We start from the raw sequence: 16,055 nt of genomic DNA, 5'->3' as shown, positions 1-16,055 counted from the left end.
CTTCTCTTTTCTCTTTTTTTTTTTCTTTCATTTTTTTTCTTCCTCCTCCTTCACGAGAATCCACTTCTCCTCCTCATCGCGCCACCCGCCCCGACAGCCACCGCAACGACCGCCATGGCGGCGGTCGCTATTACCCCACCTGGAGTCACAGTTGAACCCGTCCGACTCCTTTTTTTCTTTCTTCTTCGTGCGACTCCCTTTTTTTTTTTTTTCTTCTTCTTTACGGGCATCCACTTCTCCTCCTCATCATGCCATCCTCTCCAACGACCACCGCAACAGTCGCCGCGGCCACGGTCACCGCTGCCTTAGCTAAAGCTGCGACCGAATCCACCTCTGTCTCCATCTTTCTCTACCATGAATGAAGATGTCCACGCCCTTACCTCTCTCTCTTAGGCTTAAATCCGCGCCGCTTCCATCATTGCTAACTCGCACAAAAACCTGTATGCTCGGAAAAAATTCTAATTGGAACCTCAAAAATCTCTCTGATCTCCGTGGGTGGACGATTTTTCTTCCACAGAACTCTGGCACCTTCCTCCCAGCCACCCACCTCCGCTTCCTCCCTCTACGGCTCACGCCGTCACAATCCTTATTTTCCTCAAATTTTAGATCACCTAAGCCATGCAATTCTGATCCAGTGCCTTCGCGAGCCCTCACCCACCTTTTTTCGAGTTTTTTTTCTCTTCTACACATGTGACGGACAGAAATAAGCCCACCTGGCGGACGGACTTGCACGAACCCATTTACTCTATTTTAATATATATATATATATATATATATAGACTGCTCAACCGTGGCATCGGATGGATTGTTGTCAGATCTATTTTGATTGAATGATTGCGTGATGTACGGTGGATGTAATTTTTTTTTTTTTAATGTTGGTTGCCTGAGCGGTGTTTGCGGCATATGTTCCCACGGGGAGCCTTAACTCCCCAGTCCGTCGCTCGCCTCCTCTCGCCGGCCAGCTGGCGGCCATGGAAACCATCCACCGCCTCCTCCCGATCTCCGCCGCCGAGACCCTAATCTTCCGTTGTCCCAGGACCCTTCGCTTCCCCCCGCTCCCGCCCAAGAATCCCTCCGTGTTTCCGGCCGGAGCCCCTACCCCGGAGCTCAGACGCTGCTTCTCCAATGACCTCAGGGTCTCCGCTGGATGGTTCTCGGTCTTCGGCACCAGGAAGAGGGCGGTCCTTCCGGAGATTGTGAAGGCCGGCGACCCCGTCCTCCACGAGCCTGCTGGCGAGGTGCCTGTCGAGGACATCGGGTCGGAGAGGATCCAGAGGATCATCGACGACATGATTTCCGTCATGAGAAAGGCTCCCGGGGTCGGCCTTGCGGCTCCACAGATTGGTATCCCCTTGAAGGTCTGATCAAAATCATATCTTTACTTGGTTCTTCTCCACACATGGAGTCCTTTTGGCTGGGGATTGAGTTGAACTAGGGCTTTGCTTGCTACATGGTATGTATATGGAATTTTTAGGACCGAGCATGAATTTTTCAGGCTTCTTGGATCATAACGTAGTGATGCATGAATGTTGCTCGGACGATTAACTGCGACAGCAATCTAAGTTCTAAAGTGACTGGTCTCATTCACAATAGTTTGTTGCTCGCTGATTTTAGGGGCTTTGCCTGTTAGCCAAGTAAGAAATCGTGTGATTTGATAGTATTTCTTCATGCCATCTGAAACCAAATGAGGTGGCAGCTATTGTAGCCTTGTGGGGGTGGCCATGGATTGAAATGCTGGTGCATAATGCTGTTCTTCTCGGGAAATGTTTTATGATGTGCCAAATAGCCTTGTTTTACTTAAACTGCAAAACAGCATCTTGCTTTATTTTCTAGATGAGATCTGTATACGCATGCATGTAAGCTGACCATCATGGAAATACATGAAATCGCTAGCTCAATGTAAAGTAGAAAGATGCAAAACTTCTGTTTCAGAAGAGTGGGATCTGTCATGGAATTGTATACTTCTTATTTCTTAGTGCAAAGCAGGGCGGGAGGTCTATTCATAAAACTTTAACGATCCTTACTTTTGATTTTTGAATAACTGTTATTATATTTCCTCCATTCATTTAGTGCACACTGGTACTAGGGGAAAACAAAGCCCTCTCTTTAAGGATGAGTTGCCCTGGCGGTAATAATTTAAGCATCTGACTGGAGGTTAATTTTGTGGAATTCCAATCGTTCTAACATATCATTGCTCTTACTGTGGCAGATTATCGTTCTGGAGGACACAAAGGAATACATTAGTTATGCTCCTAAGAATGAAATTGAAGCACAAGACCGCCACCCTTTTGATCTTCTGGTAATTTAATGTCAAAGGAAGAAAGTAATTGATCTGTCTTTTGTATATGAATTATCAGTTACTTTCTTTGAGACAGGTCATAGTGAATCCAAAGATAAAGAAAAGAAGCAACAAAACTGCACTTTTCTTTGAAGGATGCTTGAGGTAAAAAGGAACCTGACTATCTAGGTGACTTCATCGACGCCATTGATTTTTTGTGCTTTTTGAAACCTCTAACTGCAGTTTCCTTTATAACATATATTTTTTTACAACTTTCATTTGTAATCCATAAATATATTTGCTTTATGTCCTTTCAGTTTTTTCCTCTAATTGTTCTTGATCAATCCTTTCATCTTGTATTGCCCTGATGAAATGTTACCTTGCAAGTCTATAACAGCATATAGAGGGTGGGGCTTTGGTGCAATGTTGAATTTGTACTCTTATGACCTAGGTGTTGCAGGTTTGAAACACGGAAATAGTCTTTTTGTATGTAAGGTAGAGTAATTCTTTGTGCACCACATGCGGTGTAGAAAAAAATGCATCGCTTCACCACATTGCACCATCTAGCGTAATTAATAAGGGGACATGTATTTAATGCAGTTTAGTTTTTTCTTTGATTTTTTTCTGATTAAAATATCATTTTCTAATGTTATGATGTTCTGTCGCTTTTTTATAGGATGCAACAGAATGTTATAGGAATCCAATAGGATGTCATAATAGTCATAATATTATTACGACGTCCTATTAGCTTTTTATGACATCTCGATAATTATCTATAGGATGCAATAGGATATCATAGGATTGCAACAGGAAGTCATAATATTATTATAACGTCCTGTTAGCTTTTTATAACATCCCGATAATTGTCTATAGGATGCAACAGGATGTCATAGGATTACAATAGGAAGTTATAATATTATTATGATGTCTTGTTAGCTTTTTATGACATCTCGATTATTGTCTATAGATTGCAATAGGATATCATAATATTATGATGGCAACAGGATACCATAGGATTGCAATAGGATGTCATAATATTATTATGACGTCCTGTTAGCTTTTTATTAATATTATGACATCCTGTTAGCTTTTTATGACATCCCGATAATTATCTATAGGATGCAATAGGATGCCATAGGATTGCAACGGGATATCATAATATTATTATGACATCCTGTTTGCATCCTATGGTATCCTGTTGCATTCTATAGAAAAGCAACAAGATGTCAATAACATAGGAAAAGATATTTTGATCAGAAAAAATCAGAGAAAAAAGTTAAACTACATTAAATGCCTGTCCCCTTATTAATTTCACTACGTGGTGCAATGTGGTGAAGCAGTGGTGGTGCACAAAGAATTTTACTCATTTAAGGTAAGGCTGCATATATCTCCCTAGACCCCATAATGGTGGGATCCTCATGCATTAGGATGCCTTTTAAGTCTGTAAAAATATATGAACTAATTGGTTTTTTTGCTGATGATGCCTTATCTAGTCTTATCTACATCAAATAATATCTCTTATATATATACATGGTTAAAGACTTGAAGGATTGATAAGACCTTCTAGCTCTTTTGCTGGACTTGAGGCCCAACTCTAGCCAACTTCAAATAACCTTTTGGGAATGCTGGAGGTTAATGATTTTATTTTGAAATCATGGCTGATTTGTATGGTAAAGGGGGTTGCGCCATGACCTATATAATGATTGGGAGTGGGAAACAAGTTTAAAGTTTCGAGCAAGGTGGTATTTAGTTTAGTCTCGTTAGGATGGGAAGTACATTGGCAGAAATTTGGCACTTGGGATTATAGTAGATCTCTATTTTTATGGAAACTTTAAGCATTTTGGCCTTTTTTTGGGTAGGAAGCATTTTGTCCTTTGAGCATACAGAGTTTTCAAGCAAGTTACGAGCTTGGAAAATGGTGTTTAAAGAAGTTTGGAACCTTGTAGCTTAACCTACTTGTAGGTTGAGCTGCAAGCATGGCCTATCCAGCTTGCTTAGATATCTGTGTCTCAATTGCATGCTGCAACTTGAGATAGAAGCCGGTGGCAACGTAAGGAAAGAAATAATTATGAGGACCCGTGCGGCAGTGTATTTAGTTCAATATTAGCTATTTGTTGGAAAGATCTTGAGTACGTATACATGATCAAAGAATTCAAATAATACCTTTCTGCATTGCGACAACTAAAATCAGAGCTAATTTGATCCATAATTTATGTGGACCAGAAGACACTGCAACATGGGTTCATTGGGACTGACTAAGAGCCGATCATGGTGTTTGTGAATGGATTTGTATGGATTTGAACCCTTATCCCGATGAGGATGCCAGGCTTAAATGGGACAAGAATGTGAGGATTCATGTAGATGTATATTTAGTCCCACATTAGTTATTTGTTGAAAAGATCTTGGATACTCATACAGGATCAAGGAACCCAAAAAATATCTTCCGACTAGTCTTTTTAAATGAGGTCCTGGGTTGTGACAATACTATAGCTCTACTTGTAATTGAAATGGGCATGAGATAAGCTATAGCGTCTCAAACTTTCCCCAAAACATGATTCCATGGTAAATCTTTCCCCTTCTGTCTCTCTCTTCCCTTCACTCATTCCTCTCCTTCAAGATATCCCACCACTACCATAGCACCCACCCCCTCTAATCTTCTACACCAATGAGCTCCCTCCAATCTTCCACTAGTGGGCCCCCTATGATCATCCCCATCTCTTTCGAGGCCCCCTTACCACCATTATCATTCTTTAGTTTGCTAGTGGAGTCATTGATGGTGTGCCTCGTGACAAATTTGACTTGATGATGGCATTGGGAGCATGGCGTTGGAAGTGTAGGGAGGGGGAGTAGAGGAGGGATGGCGAAGAAGAATAGGTGACTATCAGCAACAGCCTAGAACCTTATCCAAAAAAGCTAGTTAGAATGTATTATTTGGGTTCCTTAGCTCTCTATATGTATCCAAGATCTATCCCATGTATTATTGATTTGGGATAGAACACACACACGTATGGATCTTCACATACTCCCTTGTTTAAATCTTATCATCCTCACTAGGCTGCATATTCAAATCCAACCATAAATACCACAAATCCAATAATAGATACCACAATTAGCCTGTGTTTAACCCCAAAAGGACATGTGTTGTAGTGTCCCCTCATCTACATGAGTCATAAATCGGATCTACTCTGATACCATTTGCAACTACCCAAGATGTTATCCAAAAAGGCTAGTCAGAAGGTATTGTTTGGATTCTTTGATCTTGTATTATAAATTTAAGATTTATAATTGATGTGGGATTAAATACATGTCCGCATGGATCCTCACAATTATATTGCAAGCGTTGAGAAAGACGATGTCAGAGTAGAGGTGGGCAGTGAGGATGGCATGGTCAAAGCTAGAGAGGGAGAGGATAGAGATGAGGGCAGCAGTGTTAGAGAAGTGGAGAGTTAAGGAATGCATGCCCCTCAACATCACCCATAACCTCAAGCTAGAAGATCTTCTCCTTGACGTTGGTGACCTCAAGGTCTCTGACCTTGTCCTCTTTGCACTCCCTCACCAGAACCATGATGACATGCTTGTGCACACCCTCTCTGGCATGTTGGCTCCAGTCTACCTTATCCTCCTCCCTCTCTCTCTCCTCCAGCAGTTCCTATTTTCTAAAAAAGAGTGATGAATTTACTGTGGATAGACTGTATGCAACTCAAGTGGCATTGTAGCTTGAGCTACACTGCACCACCACCTACAGGGCTCCAAACACCCTCTTAGATCAAGTAGGGGTGCTTCAGAACACTGCAAACAACAAAGCAGGGCATGCTCTGTTGGTTTTGTTACCAAAGACATATCCCCTTAACATAATGACTTCCATGGTGAAGTGGGGCTTGACCTAATGGTGATGCCCCTCTGTTTAGCAACCTGGATTTCGAATCTTGGATGGTTCATTCCCAATTTTTTGGCTCTAAATGATTAAATTGTGGGCAGGACTTCCTCTCTCAAAAAGTATACTGATTCATGGGAATGTTCTGTATGGTCTTTGTTCACATTCATGTCAAACACTTCGACTAGAGATTTAATTTTCCTATTAGAATATCAACTACGTAGAGTTAAATAGCCTTTTTGATGCCAATCTGTCGTACTACTTTTTTCTAGTAACTGCAACTGCAAGCAGAAGGTAGGTTGGCTGCATTGAACAGTAAATCTTATTTAACTCTCTTCTATCAGTGTTGATGGATTTAGAGCAGTGGTTGAGCGCTACCTTGAGGTTGAAGTATCAGGTTTGAGCCGTGATGGGCGTCCCATCAGAGTAGATGCTATGGGCTGGCAAGCACGCATATTACAACATGAATGCGATCACCTGGATGGCACACTTTATGTGGACAAGATGGTTCCAAGAACATTCAGGACTGTTGAGAATTTGGATTTGCCTCTACCTGAAGGATGCCCACAGCTCGGCGTGCGCTAGTTGAAATCTTTATATGGCAAGAAATTTAATATTGACCAACATGATCTGTCATTGCTGTTGGGCACGTTCTGCAAACATTATTTCTAATAGTTGATGTTCAGCTAAGAAGATGTATGTGGTAGAAAAGCACCAGAAGGCTTATGGAGTGGGTTAAAATTTTTATTTTTATTCCACATTTTATGACCTTTATTATTTGCAAGACCGCCTTTATCACCTGTTCATGACATGCCAATCGAGGCTGTTTGGTCGGTCAAGCTTATTCTTTCTGTTCATCGGCATGCATCTGAATGAGATTAACCACACCGAGCTATCTGCTTCCAAATGCTTTCTGTGGTTCCTTTGTTTTACATATCGTGTTTCAGATTCTGATGTTTGGAACTGCAACTCGCAAGGAACAAACGATGAATGATTGACAAGGAGCTCTGGCAATTGCTGTATTGGGAATCTCATGCTGTAATCAAGTTCGTTCTTTATTTTATTGGGTTGTTCTGGAACTCCCTTGTTAGTTTGGATTTTCCTTTTCAATATCAAACCCCAACCGGCCCAAAAGTCACAAGAGGATTCTGTGATTAATGAATATATTACATTGCGGAACTGATTACGAAGGCGTAATTCCCATCTTTGAGCCATAGTACATTGTGGAACATATTACATATTTCTGTTCTTTAATTTGTATTTTTTTTCTCAGGCTAGATAGCTACCGGATGGTTGACTTGTTGCACCTTGTTTCGAAGATTGGATGATATTTTTCTTGTAAAAGACTGGACAGTCCTGCACGGTTGGTTCTCCAGGGACCGACCCCATTCCTTCTTTTTTGGTTTTTCTGTTGCGGGGTAAAAACCCTTTTATAATTAAAAGTTGAAGCAGTTCTGATGCTTGCTTGTTAGTCAAGGTGAAAAATGTCGCATGAGAACATAGATTTTGTTGGGATAGATCTCTGTCACTTAGCCGATTATCATGCCTTCTCATTTTTGAGCCGGCTAAAAAAATTGCACCGACTAATTATCAATTAATCTGGTTCGGATATACAAAGGTCTGTAATCGACTTAATGGTCTGTTAACAGCCGGCTACGCTAAATGAAGATAAGGCATCTAGATAATTTCATCCTGTCGATTCCGACAATATGGATCTCTACTGATTAATTGAGCACTAAATGTAGTCATTATATAATTCTAATAGACCACATCAAGGTCATGTCATTCAGACATCATATCCTGATCGGCTAGCTGCGTGCCGTGATGGGATACTACAATCTCATTAAATGTGTCTGCAAGATCATTTATTATGCTTCACACCTGGTAGTGTCCGCTGTCACGAGCGCATCGAATAGAAGGCACGCTCGCCGTCGGCATTTAAAAACACACACATGGCATCATGTGATGCCGTATGATAGGTCATGATCGTCTGTCCTTTCATCATTCATTTTGCTCCCTCTATAAATAGAGATAAGCGGAGACCTCTCCAGGTATGATAGATACACTATGTCAAAATTTTGAGACTCTGTCACTTTTTCCTCTTGAGCCATTTTACTGACTTGAGCATCGGAGGATTTTCGTCGGAGCCACCTCCAGCGGGACTTGTTTTGCAGATTTTTTTTTTGGCATTGAATGGAGCTCAGCACCATCTCACTCTAAACTTTATCATTGCCCTTCATCTTGCCTTGACTGTACGCACCTTCTCCGATGTCGACACGTCATTCTTCGGCAATCTCGCCGCCAACTGATAGGTGCAACTCCTAGTCAACTTCAAATCGACTATCGACTATCCATCGAAATAAGGCCACAGCAGTTTGGTGCGTCAGGAAGGGGGAGGCTCTCTTAAGGACCTCCATGGTCAAGATAAGGGTGTAGAATGTCTCTGCTGGTTCAGTTCGATGCTCATTGCGGTATGATGCAGCTTTGGCAACCCGTGGAGAGCCGAGTGCTTCACGACTATCGATGACGGTAGATCCTGAGTTTGCTGCGCTTGTGCAGCAGGTGAAAAGTCTAACAAAGGCTGTTTAAGATCTCCAACAATAACTACAGCTGGGAGAGATTGTAGCGTGTAATGTGCCTCCCAAGTGCAGCCACCGACTGCGATCTCTAATCCATCACTCTATGTAGCATTCCCGTCGAGCGAGTTCTTCGCTTGCTCGACGACCACCATGTTCGGAGTCTCGACACACTTCGTGTGCTGATTTCGATAATCGTCGGTCCCCATGTTTCCCTCGACGAACTCAATATAAGGGGAAGAGACCGCGATCGTCATCGAGATCTTCTTCTTCTGGGGAAGGCTCTACTCCAGGCTACTCGTGGTATCCTGATGTATCATAATAACGATTGGACGAGTACGACTGAAAACTGAAGGAGATAGATCACCGTCTGGAATGGCTCCAAACCAACCATCGTGACCCGATCAATGAATTCTGCATCAGTATGAATCTGCCTTTCTTAAGATGGATCCTTGATGAGCCTGTTTTTAATCGGTTCAAAATATTACAAATCGAGCCATACGATGGCTCCATAGATCCACTCGATCATCTTGAGAGCTACAAAGCCCTCATGCTTCTACAAGGGGTATCTAATGCCCTCCTCTGCATTGCTTTTTCGGTTACACTCCGAAAAATCATGCGGACGTGGTACTCGGGGCTACAGCTGGGAAACATCAATTTTTTTGAACAGTTCGAGCAGCTATTCGTGACACACTTTGACACAAACCGAAGAGTCTCCAAAACTACTGATAGCTTTTTTTCTGTTCACCAGCAAGATGGAGAATCTTTGTGAGAGTTTGTGGTGCATTTCAACACCACCACCCTGGAGGTCAAAGATCTCGATGAGGCGACGGCCATTGCGGTGATGAAGCAGAGACTCTGAAACTCTAAGTTCACCTACTCTCTGAACAAGATGTTTTCTCGGTCTTACGTCGAACTTTTCAAGCGTGCACAGAAGTACATCCACACTGAGGAAGCTGCGACTGACCGATGCCAGTTTGAGGAAAAAAGCTAGAAGAAGGCAAAGAAGGGAGGAGGCTCCGGGGAGCCAAGTCAGATCCGTACCGAGAATGAGGCTCCACCTCCCCGGCTAAGCCAGAAGTCCAAAAACTTGATGGGTAGGTATGACTCTTACACTCCTCTGACTGTTTCTCGATTGCAGATTCTGATGGAAATAGAAGGAAAAAGCTTCCTTCGTCAACCTCCGCCAATGAGAATGAAATCTGGTGATTGGAAGCACTACTGCCGCTTCCATCGCGACCATGGACACGACACAGAGGAGTGCCACTAGCTAAAGAACGAAATTGAGAACCTGATAAGGCAGGGATATCTTGGGAACATGCGCAGGAGCGCCCTACACAGTTACCTACTGATCTACCTCATTTGGAACCCAAAGAGCAGGCTCACGTCCCATCAACGGCAGGCATAATCAACATGATCTCGATGGGACCATGACTTCGGGGGGTAGACAACCGTGGAAGCACTTTCAAGCGCTAGTACGTCAACAACGACATCATTTTTACTGAAGTAGATTTGCTAGGAGTCCAGACTTGTCACAATGATGCTGTAGTCGTATTGATGACAATTATCAATTATGATGTAAAAAGATGTCTTATCGATAATAGAAGTTCTGCTGACGTAATTTTTTATGATTGTTTCTTCCGGATGCGATGGCTTTCTACTAAACTTCTCAAATCTGTTAATGTTCCTCTAGTCGGGTTTACAGGTGACTCGGTTAAAGTGGAGGGTGAGATCAACTCCCCATCATGATTGGGCAACCACCTCGATAATGTACCATTCACCTCAACTTTCTTGTAGTCTGGATCCCGTCCGCTTACAACATCATCTTGGGGTGGCTCGGATTGAATGCGTTTCAAGCGGTCGTCTCAACTTATCATCTGCTCGTATGCTTTTCGATAAAAAATGAACTCGATGAGATGCGAGGAGACTAATAGTTGGCCCGACAATGCTACTTAACCACTATCAATAAAAAAAATCAGCTGAAACTCTTCTCATCAACAACGGGCTGGATCAAAGAGAAATTGAAAGCCGAGGAGAATCCGCAGAATAGCTCATCTCAATTCTCCTATATGGTGGAGATCCGACTAAAATCATTCAAATCGGAACCTCACTGAGCAAGCAATTGCAAGAGAAGCTGATCGATTTTCTAAGAAGAAATGCCAACATCTTCGCCTGGTCTGCCTCAGATATGCCGGGCATTCCTCTAGAAGTTATTATCCTCCGACTAAATGTTGATTCCAACCACAAGCCGGTGAGACAAAGGAAGAGAAGCTTTGCTCCAAAGCGATAGAAGGCCATTAATGAAGAGGTTGATAAGCTATTGATAGCTGGCTTCATCCGTGAGGCAACCTATCTAGATTGGCTTGCGAATGTGATTATGGTCAAGAAAGTAAATGATAAATGATAGATCTGCATCGACAAAACTGACTTGAACAAAGCCTATCCCAAGGATAGCTTTTTTTTCCTCTGAATAGATCAGCTAGTTGACACGACGTCCGGACATCAGCTACTCAGCTTTATGGATGCCTTCTCCGGCTTCAATCAGATCCAGATAGCACTCGAGGATGAGGAGAAGATAGCATTTATCATCGAGAAGGATTTGTACTGCTACAAAGTCATGCCCTTTGGCCTCAAGAACGTCGGAGTAACATATCAGAGACTAATCAATAAAGTCTTTAAAGACCAAATCAGACGTAATATGGAGGTTTACATCGACGATATGCTCATGAAAAGCATTGAAGCTACCCTCCACATCAGCTACCTGACCGAAGCTTTCGATGCCTTGAGGAAGTACTAGATAAAGTTAATCCCGGCTAAGTGCGCCTTTGGCATCATGTCGAAAAAATTTCTCAATTTTATGGTGACAAAGAGAGGCATTGAGGCCAATTTTGAGAAGATCAAGGCAGTTCTTGATATGAAACCTCCTAATTCTTGGGAAGACATTCAGAGATTAGTGGGGTGAATTGCGTCCTTAAGTCGATTTATCTCCAAGTTTGCGGAATGGTGCCTCCCTTTTTTTAAGACCCTCAGGCAAATGAAAGACTTCATCTGGATGGAAGAGTGTTAAAAATCCTTTGACAAGTTGAAGCAATACCTCAGCTCTCCTCCACTTTTGACAAAGCCCAGCACCGGCGATGAATTACTCATGTATATGGCAATCACTTCTAAAGCCATCAACTCAGTGCTGGTCCGAGAAGAAGACAAAGTGCAAATGCCCGTCTACCCGGGTGCTACGCGACACCGAAATAAGATAGTTTAGGATTGAGAAGGTCATCTTTGCAATCATGACTACTATTCAATGGTTATGGCCCTATTTCTAGGCTCATTCAATAAAAGTTCTCACCGACCTCCTCCTAAGGTCTATACTTCACAGACCGGACACCTTGAGGAGAATGGCAAAGTGGTAGTCAAGCTCATCGAGTTCAATTTTTCTTTTGTCTCAAGAACATCAATGAAATTTCAGATTCTCGCTGACTTCATCGTTGAGTGTACCCCGACGGACAATGATCAAGTCAAAGGCAACTCCTCAGAGAACACTCAAGAGCCCATCTAGATTTTGCACATTGATAGAGCTTCAAACACTCAAGGATGTGGCGGGGCCTGATCTTGATCAATGTTGACAGGATGGCGATCGAATATGCTCTTCAATTCGGCTTTAAGGCTTCAAACAACCAAGCGAAGTATGAGGTCCTAATAGTCGAACTCAAGATTGCTAAGGATCTCGGTGTCAAGTGCCTACAGATATTCATCGATTCGTAACTCGTCGTCAGATAGTCTCGAAGAGAATATACGGTCCAAGATCCTGTTCTCTCCAGATATCTACAAAGGCTTAAGTCTCTACCATCATATTTTGATTACTTCAAAATTTCTCACATCCCTCGCTCTGAGAATGCCCGAGCTGACTCTCGATGCCATCTCGCCACCTCTGATTGTGGAGACTTTGAAAAAATCTTCATCGAGCATCTCAAGAGCCCAATCATTGACTCAGAGGAAGAAATCTATCATGTTGAAGTCAGACAAGGGTCGAGTTGGATTGACCCGTTCATCGATTTTTTGACAGACGGAGCCTTGCCGACTAATCCTGTCGAGGTGCGTTGAGTAAAAAGGTTGGCAACTCAATACGTAATCATTGATAATCAACTTTACAGAAGGTCAGCATCTCTACCCCTGCTCAAGTGTCTCCGATCTTTCGAGGCCAACTACACTCTTCGGGAGGTACACAAAGGCATTTATAGTAACCACTTGCGAGGGTAAGTCACTGTCCTACAAAATCTTCCGATAAAGGTATTACGGGCCAACTATTCAGAAAGATGCATATGATTTGGTGCAGAAGTGCGATCAATATCAAAGATTTACCAACATTCAGAAGCTCTCATCCAGCCATCTTACGGCCATCTCAATACTTTGGCCATTCGACCAATGGGGTGTGGACCTACTCGATTCATTTCTGCCTGCTAGTGGACAAAAAATTTTTTTTATAGTGGCCATCGACTACTTTACTAAGTAGATCAAAGCCGAACCATTGGCATAGATAATAAAATAGAAGACTACCAGCTTTTTATGAAAATCCATCATCGTCGATTCGATCTGTCTTGAGCAATCATCACCGACAACGATCGATAATTCAACAATGCTAGATTTGAAGAGTTCTATGCGAAGTATCATATTATCTACAAGCTCACTTCGATCAGACATCCTCAATCTAATGGAGTAGTTGAGGTAATCAACAGAAAGATTTTTCAAGGCCTAAAGATTAGAATCAGTCAAGCTAAAAGAAGTTGGGCCGATGAGTTTCACAGTATGCTATGGTCTTACCGAACAACTCTTCGAATTTTGATCGAAGAAACTCCATTCAAATTGGCATTTGGAACTAAAGTCATGATTCTAGTTGAAATCGATCTACTTTCAACTCGAGTGAAATACTACAATGAATCAATCAACTTGGATAAGAGACGAGCAGACTTGGATTTGCTCGAAGAAACTAAGGAACAAGCTCGACTAAGAATGATCCCCTACCAACAAAGGGTAGCATGATATTACAACTCCCAAGTCAAGCCAAAAATCTTTCTAATAGGAGACTTAGTCCAAAAAAGAGCAAAAATTTTTAAGCCCACTGAGCAAGAAAATTTATCTTTGAATTGGGAAGGTTCCTACAGAGTCTCGACCGTCTTATGATCAAGGGCATATAAAATTGAGAACTTAGATGGCATCGAGATTTTCAAAATTGAAATACCAAAACCTACGAATGTATTATTAATAAGAATGCCTTCATCAAACAAAAATATCTTTCTTCCTGCAAATTATGTGCCTTACAATTCAAATTCTCGACAAACTACAATATAACCACTCCCTCATCGGCTCGTACCCGACGAAGTGCTAGTCAACTCATACTCTGCTAACGAAGCTGGGAGTGGATCCATTCTTAATAATGGGTGGGTCCCTTAACCATAAGCACGCCTGCCAAAAGCTGCAGTGTTAGGTTGAACACGAGATTTAGATGAAATCATTGCGTTAATCGGTTAAAATCTGATTATCGAAGCCGCATGATCCAACAACTACTACTATACTCACAATGGCCTGAGAGCCACAAGCATAAGAGTTGCAGTTCGTCATACGATCCAACGAAAATAAATTATGTTAAGTCAGCTCAACACTGACCAGCCAAGGATCTATCGGTCCTAAACAAAAACCGCCTACAAGGGCTCCGCTCCTATCCCTACTAGAGGCTGCAGGTCGAACTCTATACTAATTAAGCTTCTTTCCTACTTAATGGGACAATCTACAGTGAATGATTTATGATTACGACTTCGCTCTGATTGAGTCCGCCTGGGAGAGTCAATTACATGACTTAGAAAATTTTCTCAAGTTCGATTAATTTGGCTACAACCTATTCAGTTCGTCACTTCATACTGATTATTTTATTTTATTATCGATCATAAGATTTAAAAGATTCTATCAAATCTATCAGTTCAGTTGTGATTTAGTCGGTCTGTTACTTCCAACTGAGTGCATTGCATTATTACTGACTTCATTACTTAGTCAATTTTATGAAAAGATTGTCAAGAAAGTAAAAAAAAAGAGAGGCATACACAAAAAAGGAGTCGAACAATTCATAAAGAAAAGGGGAAAAGAAGATTTTATTTTATTTTGGAGAAGTTCATTATAGATACAGAGAAGAGTACATAAGGTATTCAAGTGGTCGGTTGGGGATGGTCCTTTTCAGCCTCTGCATCCTCGTTTGCCAACTTGTCAGATTCCTTGTCAGGCTGAATGGAGCTTAGGTCCACCTTGGGCATGAGGTGGTGAATCTGCTTCTTGCACTCTATAAACGCAAGCTAAAATGCATCCGTACTGATATCGACAAGCTCATCCTTGTACTCTTTTGACTTGCGAAATTCGACCAGTGCCTAAGAAGCAGCTTCCTGGGCACGAGTTTTTATCGTCGTCAATTTCTCTTGAAGTTCGACGGCGGTCTTCTCAACTTTCTCAGTGGCATTTTCGGCTTCCTTAGTGGTGTTCTCGACCTCCTTGGCAGCCTTCTCCACCTTCCACACCCTTTCTTTCTCCTCGATGAGAGCACCCTCAGTCGACTTCATTTCCTTCTGATAGTCGGCCTTCAGCTTCTCGAACTCCTCCTTTTCATTTCTTTGCTGGGCCACTAGATTTGCCAACTCAGCCTCTAGCAGAGAAATCTTCTCTCTGCTCTTTCTTTTTCACTCAGTAGCTTGGAGGAGCTCGTCGGAAATCTTGACCTACGCACAAGCAGTCTGGACCTGGTCCTCTGAGTCGTGGTTGACCTGAGCGGACTTGATCAACCCCTTTGACAATATTATGATGTCGTGAATCATCTGCAATACAAAAAAAAAGGCTAAGTCATCTACTCGGCTAAAAAAAAAGAACAGAAAAAGATTGAATAAAGAAAGCCTGAATACTTACCCCGATCAATGACATATAGGCACCCGACTAGATCTCCGAGACTGGGTGTGCTTTCTTGACTTCCCAGTCTGTGAGAAGCATGACCATTCTCGCCAACTCCTCGATGAGTTGGCGGTCTTGGAGCGCCTAATCGGTGGCTTTAAAGTGCATCCCAATCGTGATTGTCGACTCCCTAGAAGGCATATCCGAACCGTAGTTCGTGGTGAAATGGAGGAGCATTGGTGCCTTACCCCTATCGGCACTCTTGTCGGCAGCTTCTCGACTTGCTGCCCGACTTACTCCGGATTTGGCTTGGATCGAAAGGGCTTGCACCACTTCTGCCGACCTCATCGGTGCTTTGACAACCATTACATCATCGTCAGTCAAGGGAGAAGCCGCGACTGCGACGACT

At 42.5% G+C, this 16,055-nt stretch overlaps 1 protein-coding gene across 1 annotated transcript; it reads left to right on the top strand.

The window, feature by feature from the left end:
* Positions 1-784: 784 nt before the first annotated feature.
* Positions 785-7,084, top strand: LOC105045406 (peptide deformylase 1A, chloroplastic). Its single transcript, XM_010923711.4, has 4 exons — positions 785-1,358; positions 2,210-2,299; positions 2,376-2,443; positions 6,497-7,084. Exons 1-4 carry the CDS (start codon positions 972-974, stop codon positions 6,735-6,737), a joined length of 786 nt encoding a protein of 261 aa, XP_010922013.1. The 5' UTR covers positions 785-971; the 3' UTR covers positions 6,738-7,084.
* Positions 7,085-16,055: the final 8,971 nt, after the last annotated feature.

Source organism: Elaeis guineensis, chromosome 2, assembly GCF_000442705.2.
Source record: "Elaeis guineensis isolate ETL-2024a chromosome 2, EG11, whole genome shotgun sequence".
Lineage (NCBI taxonomy): Eukaryota > Viridiplantae > Streptophyta > Magnoliopsida > Arecales > Arecaceae > Elaeis > Elaeis guineensis.
Note: the sequence above shows the minus strand (reverse complement) of the source record. Positions and strands in the feature narration are given on the sequence as shown.

Bases quoted from the DNA above. Each gene is read 5' to 3' on its own strand.
- LOC105045406 (XM_010923711.4), top strand. From the start codon at position 972: ATGGAAACCATCCACCGCCTCCTCCCGATCTCCGCCGCCGAGACCCTA. The intron at 2,300-2,375 runs GTAATTTAATGT...TCTTTGAGACAG, and splicing joins GCCACCCTTTTGATCTTCTG to GTCATAGTGAATCCAAAGAT. The intron at 2,444-6,496 runs GTAAAAAGGAAC...CTCTTCTATCAG, and splicing joins TTCTTTGAAGGATGCTTGAG to TGTTGATGGATTTAGAGCAG.